The sequence below is a fragment of the Nicotiana sylvestris genome, chromosome 7 (genome assembly GCF_000393655.2).
Source record: "Nicotiana sylvestris chromosome 7, ASM39365v2, whole genome shotgun sequence".
NCBI lineage: Eukaryota > Viridiplantae > Streptophyta > Magnoliopsida > Solanales > Solanaceae > Nicotiana > Nicotiana sylvestris.
The window spans coordinates 127,965,564-127,976,049 of NC_091063.1; the positions used below are offsets into that span (position 1 = coordinate 127,965,564).

At 37.8% G+C, this 10,486-nt stretch overlaps 1 protein-coding gene across 1 annotated transcript; it reads left to right on the top strand.

The window, feature by feature from the left end:
* The first annotated feature begins 517 nt into the window (after positions 1-517).
* Positions 518-1,243, top strand: LOC138873756 (secreted RxLR effector protein 161-like). The gene has a single exon (XM_070152234.1). It carries the CDS (start codon positions 518-520, stop codon positions 1,241-1,243), a length of 726 nt encoding a protein of 241 aa, XP_070008335.1.
* Positions 1,244-10,486: the final 9,243 nt, after the last annotated feature.

Genomic DNA, 10,486 nt, shown 5'->3' on the forward strand with positions numbered 1-10,486 from the left:
AAAACTAAAAGAGACTCATCAGGTAATATCGAACGCTATAAAGCTAAACTTGTAGCCAAGGGTTTACACAATGGGAAGGCATTGATTACCATGAAACCTTCTCTCCAGTATCAAAGAAGGATTCATTAAGAATAATCATGGCATTAGTAGCTTATTTCGATTTAGAGATACATCAAATGGATGTGAAAATAACTTTCCTAAATGGAGATCTTGAGTATATATGCGTCAGCCTGAAGGATTTTGTGATAAGGACAAAAGTCACCTTGTATGCAAGTTGAATAAATCCATTTATGGGCTAAAGTAGGCTTTCCGCCAATGGTATATTAAATTTCATAATGTTGTTTCTTCATTTGGATTTACGGAGAACATCATTGATCAGTGTATATACCTTAAGATAAGTGGGAACAAATATATTTTTCTAGTCCTATATGTGGATGATATTTTGCTTGCAAGTAGTGATTTAGGATTGTTGCACGAGACTAAATAGTTCCTTATCCAGAATTTTGAGATGAAGGATATGGGTGAATCCTCTTATGTCACTGGCATAGATATTCAAAGAGACAGATCCCAAAGATTACTTGGACTGTCTCAAAAGGATTACATTGAAATAATTTTGGGAAGATTCGAGATGAAGAACTGTTCATCTATAGTATCACCCATAATTAAAAGTGACAAATTCTCATTGAATCAATATCCACAATATGCATTGGAAAAGGAGCAAATGAAAGATATTCCTTATGCTTCGCTTGTTGGGAGCCTTATGTATGCACATGTCTGTACTAGACCTGATATTGCTTTTGCGGTAGAAATGCTTGGCAGATATCAAAGTAACCCTGGTCTTGATCATTGGAAAGCTGGTAAAAGGGTTTTGAGATATTTTCAAGGAACCAAGGATTTTAAGCTCACATATAACTCATTGGAGGTGATTGGATATTTAGACTTTGATTTGGGTGGATGCAAAAATACTGGTAAATCTACTTCAGGATACATTTTCCTCCTTACTGGAGGTGTTGTGTCTTGGAGAAGTGTCAAACAGACCATTGTTGCAACATCCACCACGGAAGCTGAATTTATAGCATGCTATGAAGCGACATCACAGGTGTTATGGTTGAAAAACTTTATTTCCGGCCTTAGGATTGTCGATTCCATTTCAAGGTCATTGAGAATCTTATGTGACACTTCAGCTGCAGTGTTCTTCTCTAAAAACTATAAAGTGGTGGCCGAAGCAAGCACATCGACATAAAGTACTTGATGGTTAGAGACGCAAGATGTGAATTTTGAGCATGTTAGTACTACTTGATGATTGTCGATCCTTTGACTAAAGGTCTGACGGCTAATATTTTCAAGGATCATGTAACCCATATGGGTCTTAGTAGCTCAATTTAGTCTTGCTTTGCTCTCTAACAATTTGTCTAGACATTATGTTTGTTTTGATATACATGACAGTGCACACTTTTGTTTTTTCATGTATTATTTGTGATCATTGGATCAATAAAGTTGGACTCTGAATGACTTATATTAAATCCATTCGTAAAGTTCTTAGACACTTTGTTAGAGTATATTGTGCATTGTAATACATGGAAGGAAGTGTTTGTTTAAAAGCATGACCGCGATGATTCATGTGATGATATGTTTTAGCGAAAGTGATTGTTGCATAACTTTTAGTTGAGTGATAAAGTCTATGGCCATATTATATGTTTATCTCTCATAAAAGATTATCTAATTTTAATATGTGGGCCAAATGGGAGAATGTTAGAAATTTATCATCTCTTCTAGAGACTTCTAGTGTGGACCGCATATAAGGTAATAAATTATTTACATTGTCTCCCAAAGAAAATAATATATCAGATAATATTTGTAGTTATGCATATATGGTAGAGTCTTTGATGGAAAGAAATTACCATATATTAGGAGTCCCTAGGGTAATTATAATTTATGGAGAAGTACCTAGGGCTAAAATATTTGCCTAAGATTCCCTAGCCTACCTATAAATACGCATGTGACTCCATCAGTCTGGCATCCTACGATAGGCATGTTGGGCTCATGCCCATATTGTCCAGCCAAAGGCCCAATGCCTAATCCTATTATCTTTTGGTTTCCATTCCTATTTGGAATTGGATTTGGTTTATTCCTATTTTGAGTGGGTTTTGGCTTTAAGAGAAAGCACCACTCATGATCTATAAATAGGACAACCTTGGAGAATTACTCTATGCTCATTGATACAAGTCTTTGAAATACATAAGCACATAAGAGTGATTTTTGAGAGAGCTTTCGTCAAGAGAGAAGAGAGAAGAAAAATATTTGTTTTGCTGCAGATTTTTATTCTGACCAGCCAACATTCAAATCTCGCTTTCCGATTCTTTAAACGTTGGATTGGACTGGAATTTTGACTGAGTGTTTGTAACATCTTGGTCTTAGATTTTAACGGTGGAGATCGAATTTGGAGGCACGTAGAATCTGATTTCGAGCCTCGAACAGTAGCTTTATTTTTGTGGATTCTCCTCTTTCTTCAATTGATTAGTTGTTGCTCTTGTTACAATTGTTGCTCCATGTTTGGCAATTGTTATGTATCCAATTTAGAGAACTCTTGTAACTTTCTTATTGTTATAGTGGAGATTTTTGGATCTTTGTGATCCCATGGTTTTTACCTTCGATTTGAAGGGTCTTCTACGTTAAAATTTAGTGTTCTTTATCTTTTTTATTTTCGGGTTTGCCTCTTCCTTGTCATAAAAGTGGTATCAGAGCCTTGGTTATTTATCCGGGTTGTTACGGAATGGAGGCGAATATGAGCAAGATAGTATGTTTAAATGGAAGAAATTATAATGTTTGGAGAAGCAAGATGAAAGCTTGTTGTTCGTGGAGAATATGCATCTACCCATTTTTTCAGCTCATAAACCCGAGAGTATATCCGATGAAGATTGGGATTTCGAGCACCAACAAGTATATGGATATATACGACAATGGGTTGAAGATAATGTTCGCAACCATATTGTGAACGAGATATATGCGAGATCATTGTGGGAAAAGCTAGAGACTCTTTATGCTTCAAAAACAGGGAACAACAAATTGTTTCTGCTAAAGCAATTGATGACCTTTAAATATAAGGAAGGCAGCCATATCCTTCATCACATAAATGATTTTCAGGGCGTCCTTGGTCAGCTATCTGGAATGGGAGTTAATTTTGATGATGAGCAAGGACTTTGGCTTCTTAATACTCTGTCAGACTCTTGGGAAACTCTTCGTGTTTCTTTGACAAATTCAGTTCTTGGAGGTAAGTTGACCATGGAATATGCCAAGAGTGGTGTGTTGAAAGAGGAAGTAAGGAGAAAATCTTAGGGTTCGTCCTCACAAGCAAATATCTTGATTACTGAAGACCAGAGGAGAGATAGAACAAGAGACTCAAGGAATAGAGGTAAAAGTAGAAGTAAGTCAAGGTCCAAATACTATAATATTACATGAAACCACTATGGCAATAAAGGACACATCAAAAGGTTTTGCCGCAAGTTGAATCAAGACAATAGAGAAGGAAAGAAAGCTGAAAATAATGAGAACAATGTTGCTGCTATTGTTCGAGATGACCTTTTTTTTGCTTATGATGAAAATGTCATCAATTTAGTATCCCATAAGACGAGCTGGATAGTAGATTCTGGATCTACCTCACATGTCACACCAAGAAAAGACTTTTTCTCATCTTATACTCATGTTGATTCTGGAGTGTTAAAAATGGGAAATGCCAGTGAAGTTAAGGTGTTTGGTGTTGGCACAGTTTGTTTGAAAACTAATAATGGTTCAACGTTAGTTCTTCAAGATGTTAAGCATGCTCCAGACTTTCCTTTCAATTTGATCTCCGCAGGAAGATTAGACGATAAAGGTTACCATAATGCCCTCTTTAATCGCCATTGGAAGCTCGCCAAGGGCTCGTTAGTAATGGCTCGAGGAGTCAAGTCCGGTTATTTATATGTGACACAGGTATCTATTCTTAATGACTCAATAAATCTGGTGGAAAGTGATACTTTGTCAGAATTGTGGCATCGAAGATTGAGTCATATGAGTGAGAGGGGGATTACGTGTTTGCCGAAGAAAAGTTTGCTTTCTGGAGTGAAACAAGCAAACCTGAAAATATTCATACATTGTTTAGCTGGCAAACAGAAAAGGGTTTCCTTTCATAGCCATCCTCCCTCAAGAAAGCTCGATTTATTGGAGCTAGTACACTCTGATTTGCGTGGTCATTTTAAAGTAAAGTCAAAAGGTGGTGCACTTTACTTTGTGACCTTCATTAATGATCATTCTCGTAAGCTCTGGGTGTATCCTTTGAAATCTAAAGATCAAGCACTTAGCGTGTTTAAGGAATTTCAGGACTTAGCTGAGAGACAAACGGGGAAGAAATTAAAATGCATTCGCATTGACAATGGTGGTGAATATTGTGGTCCCTTTGTTAACTATTGCAAGGAAAAAGGAATTCGTCATCAGAAAACTCCGCCCAAGACACCTCAATTGAATGGTTTGGCAGAGAGGATGAATAGAACTCTAGTTGAGAGAGTTAGATGCTTACTTTCAGAGACTAAACTTCCAAATACATTTTGGGCGGAAGCACTTAACACTGTTGCCTATGTTATCAATTTGTCTCCTGCAGTTGCTTTGGATGGTGATGTCCCAGACAGAGTTTGGTTTACCAAAGAGTTTCTTATGATCACCTGAGAGTTTTTGGGTGTAAAGCTTGTGTGCATGTTCCTAAAGATGAGAGATCGAAACTGGATGTCAAAACTAAGCAGTGCATCTTTATCAGTTATGGTCAAGATGAGTTTAGGTATCGTTTTTATGATCTAGTTGATAATAAAATTATTAGAAGTTGTGTTGCAATATTCTTTGAAGACCAAACTATTGAAGATATTGACAAAGATGAGAAGATAGATTCTTATAGTAATGAGAGCTTTGTTGATATTGATCCAATTTCAATTGCTAAGGCACCAATTACACATGAAGGAACCCAAGACAATGATGGAGATAGTGATCAAGATCAAAATGATCATCATGGTGTAGATGTTATGGATGCTCCAGTTGATGAAGTTGTGGTTGATCAGCAACCAATTCCTGCACAGGTAACTACTTCGAATGCTCCCAAAACCTCTCTTAGAAGATCTACAAGGGAGAAGCAAAAATCCATGCGCTATCCTCCTGATGAGTATGTACTTTTGACTGACATGGGAGAACCTGAGAACTATGATGAAGTCATGCAAGATACTCACAAAGATCAGTGGATCGAAGCTATGGAAGATGAGATGAAGTCACTCCATGAGAATGGCACATATGGGTTAGTGAAATTGTCGAAAGGTAAGAGAGCTTTATCTAACAAATGGATATTCATAATATAGCAAGATAACCATACCTCTGCACCTAGATACAAGGCGAGATTAGTTGTTAAAGGTTTTGTCCAGAAGAAGGGAGTTGACTTTGATGAAATTTTCTCCCCTGTTGTGAAGATGTCTTCTATTCGTGTGGTTCTAGGCTTAGCTGCAAGTCTAGATTTAGAGGTTGAGCAGATGGATGTCAAGACTGCTTTTCTTCATGGTGATTTAGATGAAGAGATTTATATGGAGCAACATGAGGGTTTTGTAACTAAGGGAAAAGAAAATTATGTCTGCAAATTGAAAAAGAGCCTGTATGGATTGAAACAAGCTCCAAGGCAATGGTATTTGAAATTTGAATTTGTCATAGAAGAACAAGGGTACAAGAAAACTTCTTCAGACCACTGTGTATTCTTCTAGAAGTTTTCTGATGATGATTTTATTATTTTATTGCTTTATGTGGATGAAATGCTTATTGTTGGCAAGAATAAATCCAGAATTGCAGTCTTTAAGAAGCAGTTGAGCAAATCGTTTGCGATGAAGGACTTGGGGCCAGCAAAGAAAATCTTGGGCATTCAAATCTACCGACACAGAGATAGAAAGGAGTTATTTCTGTCCCAAAAGAAATACATTGAGAAGGTACTCAAGAGGTTCAATATGACATATGCAAAAGTGATTAGTACTCCTCTTCCTAAACATATCAAATTGAGTATTAGTCAGAGTCCATCTACTGATGAAGAGAAAAAGAATATGTCTCGTATTCCTTACTCTTCTGCCGTTGGTAGCTTGATGTATGCTATGGTTTGCACTAGACCAGATATTGAACATGTCGTTGGTACTATTAGTAGATTCCTTTCTAATCCTGAAAAAAAACATTGGGATGCAGTAAAATGGATATTAAGGTATTTGAAAGGTACTGCAGATTTGAAGTTGTGCTTTGGCAATGGCAAGCCTGAACTTGTTTGTTACACAGACTCTGATTTAGGAGGCAATCTTGATAATTCAAGATCCACTTCCGGTTATTTGATCACTTTTGCAGGGGAGCTATTTCTTGGCAATCTAGACTACAGAAATGCATAGCTCTATCCACCACAGAAGCCGAATATATTGATGTCAGAGAAGGTGCCAAAGAACTATTATGGATGAAGGAGTTTATTAATGATCTTGGATTTGAGCAGCCAAGGTACATCTTATTTTGTGATAATCAGAGTGCTATCTGTCTCACCAAGCACTCCACTCTTCATTCTAAGACCAAACATATAAATAGAAAGTATCATTGGATAAGAATGGTCGTGGAAGAGAAATTATTTGAGGTTGATAAGATACACACTGATGAAAATCCTTTAGATATGCTGACAAAGGCGGTGATTGCAGATAAACATGAATTTTGTAGAAAATTGGCAGGCATGAAGTCTGTCAATAGTTCCTCTACTTAAAGACACATTTGGCCTCTTGGCTGGAGGGGGAGTTTGTTGGGCTCATGCCCATGTTGTCTAGACAAAGGCCCAATAGCCTAATCTTATTCTCTTTTGGTTTCCATTCCTATTTGGAATTGGATTCGGTTTATTCCTATTTTGAGTGGATTTTGGCTTTAAGAGAAAGCACCACTCATGATCTATAAATAAGACAACCTTGGAGAATTATTCTATGCTTATTGATACAAGTTTTTGAAAGGCTTAAGCACGTAATAGTGGTTTTTGAGAGAGCTTTCGTCAAGAGAGAAGAGAGAAGAAAAATATTTGTTTTGCTGCAGATTTGTATTCCGGCCAGCCAATATTAAAATCACGTTTTCTGATTCATTAACCGTTGGATCAGGCTGAAATTTTGATTGAGTATTCGTAACATCTTGATCTTGTATGTGAACGGTGAAGATCGGATTTGGAGGTTCGTAAAAACTGATTTCGAGCCTCAAACAGCAGCTTCATTTTTGTAGATTCTCCTCTTTCTTCAACTGATTAGTTGTTGCTCTTGTTACAGTTGTTGCTCCGTATTTGACACCTGTTGTGTATCCAATTTGGAGAACTTTTGTAGCCCTCTTATTGTTATAGTGGAGCTTTTTGGATCTTTGTGATCCCGTGGTTTTTACCTTCGATTTGAAGGGTTTTTCACGTTAAAATTTGGTGTTATTTATCTTCTTTATTTTCGGGTTTGCCTCTTCCTCGTCATAACAAGGCACAGACTAGAAGACTCTCTAGGTTTTCTGCAAAAGGTTTCAAAGACGATTCCCTGCAACGCTTGAACAACAATGGCTAAAGGTACGTTCCTGTTAATATTCCGTTGCGTAGGCTCTGTGTATGTGCTTAAGCTCAACAATTGCATCATGATCAGATGAGAAACTCCTTACATCAAAACCCTGAGGTACTATAGATCGAGTAGAAACAATTCTTTCATAGGTCTAAAGTGGATATGATTTCTGTGAAAATAGTTTGTTAGTTAAATTCGGTCGCCCATGTGGTTAACTAATTCGATTAGGAGAAGTTAAAGAATTTGAATTACAGATAACTTCTGTGTGCTTACCAGAAATAAACACTCTCTTTTCTAGTGATGGAAAAAGCAATGGGGAAGAGAAGAACAGTGAAGATTTCTTCTTCTTAATCTCCTACTCTCTCCCAAAAGAAAAATACAAAAACAAGACATTTAGTTCTTGAAATAAAATCATGTTCCCGGGTGAAACAGTGTAGGATTAAGGATTTGCGACAATATCTTGGAAGTAATATTCATCAAATTCTCCGCTGCGAATAGAAGTATGCGTTTGGACATAAGAATTGTAAAATTCAAAAAAAAAAGTAGAAAAAAAAAATTTCAAGTTAAAATAGTACTTGAAAGTTAGAATTGTGTTTGGACATGAATATAATTTTGGGTTCTTTTTGAATTTTTGTTAGAGATCTGAGCGTGAAAACTTTGAAAAACAGTTTTTGGAATTTTTCAAATTTCCGAAAATTTCAAAATTCATCTTCAAGCGAAAATTGAAAATTTTATGGCTAAACAGTGATTTTAAATAAAGTAAATATTTTTTTGAAAAGAGGCCAAACGGGCTAAGATACACAAAATTCTCGCCCTATTTCGCGTCCACGTACGTACTTGGAATTACTTCTTTAATTCATAACAATCAAGTTTTGTATTAGGCGCAATAGAGTAGTAATTATTCTTTCATAAGGCTTGTAGTAGCGCAAGCAGTTATAGATTAACTGATAATATATACTGAAATTTTTGCTTCTCCTGCCAATTTTCTTCCTTTCGTTTGATATTTTATTCTTCTGGTGTCCATTATTAGTTGTTTGCACAAGATCAAATGAGACATAAAAAACAAAAATGCAGATGAGTAATAATCACCCTGCACCTCCAATCTGAGATTGCGAGCAAAAGTGGGGAGCTCCTGAATAAAGGTAAAAAATAATAACACAAGAGTCAGCTGCAAATTATTTGACATGACTGGTGCATTATCATGTAAATTTGTATGGCTGAAATGGTGAATAAATATTCTAGGCTTGGTAGGCGTCAGTACGTGGAATATATAGGTCTTCTATCGAAGTGTAATTCAAAAGCCAAATGACAAATGCTGAGAGACTTTTCATATCACTTCATTGATCTCCACTCACCGAATTTTATGGCGTTTCTTTCAAAGAGATGTTGAAAAGGGGTGTTTTTAGTTACTAGAAAAACAACAACAACAACAACAACCCAGTATAATCCCACAAGTGGGGTCTGGGGAGGGTAATATGTACGCAGACCTTACCCCTACCCCGAAGGGTAGAGAGACTGTTTCCAGGAGACCCTCGGCTCAAAAAACTAACAGGAGCCGATATATTAGTACCATAAAAATGCATAATAAAATAACAGCAATATATAAGAAATATGAAATACAGAATACGAAATACGAAATAGATGGCTGGTATAGTAAAACTAGAAGGTAAAGCCCTGCATCAATAGACGACCAATGACATTCTTAGTCTAACTCCTAACTGGCTAGTCTCACTCTATTGTGCTGTAGAAATATTCTCAACTCTCCCCTAACCTACAACCTTAATGCTCGACCTCCATAATTCCCTGTCAAGGGTCATGTCCTCAGTAATCCTAAGTCGCGCCATGTCCTGTCTGATCACCTCTCCCCAATACTTCTTAGGTCGTCCTCTACCTCTCCGCGTGCCCACTACAGGCAGTCGCTCACACCTCCTCACCGGTGCATCAGTGCTCCTCCTCTGAATGTGCCCGAACCATCTGAGTCTTACTTCTCGTATCTTGTCCTCCATGGGGGCCACACCCACCTTCTCTCGAATATCTTCATTCCTAATCTTATCCATCCTTGTATGCCCGCACATCCACTTCAACATCCTCATCTCTGCTACTTTCATCTTCTGGATGTGTGAGTTCTTTACCGGCCAACATTCAGTTCCATATAACATGGCAGGCCTAACCATTGCCCTATAAAACTTACCTTTTAGTAACGGTGGCACTTTCTTGTCACACAAGACTCCCGACGCTAACCTCCACTTCATCCACCCCACCCTTATACGGTGTGTGACATCCTCGTCAATCTCCCCGATCCCCTGAATAACCGATCCAAGGTACTTGAAACTACCTCTCTTGGGAATGACTTGAGAGTCAAGCCTCACTTCAACTCCCGCTTCCGTCGACTCAACTCCAAATTTGCACTCGAGGTATTCTGTCTTCGTCCTGCTGAACTTGAAACCTTTAGACTCAAGAGCATGTCTCCAAATCTCTAGCCTCTCGTTGACGCCGCCTCTTGTCTCGTCAATTAGAATAATGTCATAATCAAATAGCATGCACCATGGCACCTCCCCTTGAATATGATGAGTCAGTGCATCCATCACCAGGGCAAATAGGAATGGGCTGAGCGCAGACCCTTGGTGCAACCCCATAATAACTGGAAAGTATTCAGAGTCGCCTCCTACTTTCCTAACCCGAGTCTTAGCTCCATCATACAAATCTTTAATCACCCTAATATAGTCAATCGGGACCCCTTTATCCTCTAAGCAGCTCCATAAGACCTCCCTAGGAACCTTATCGTACGCTTTCTCCAGATCAATAAACACCATGTGGAGATCCTTCTTCCTATCTCTGTACTGTTCCACCATCCTCCTAATAAGGTGGATAGCTTCTGTGGTAGATCGTCCCGGCAT

What these genes read in the sequence shown, in the direction of transcription:
- LOC138873756 (XM_070152234.1), top strand. Translation starts at nt 518, where the DNA reads ATGGGTGAATCCTCTTATGTCACTGGCATAGATATTCAAAGAGACAGA.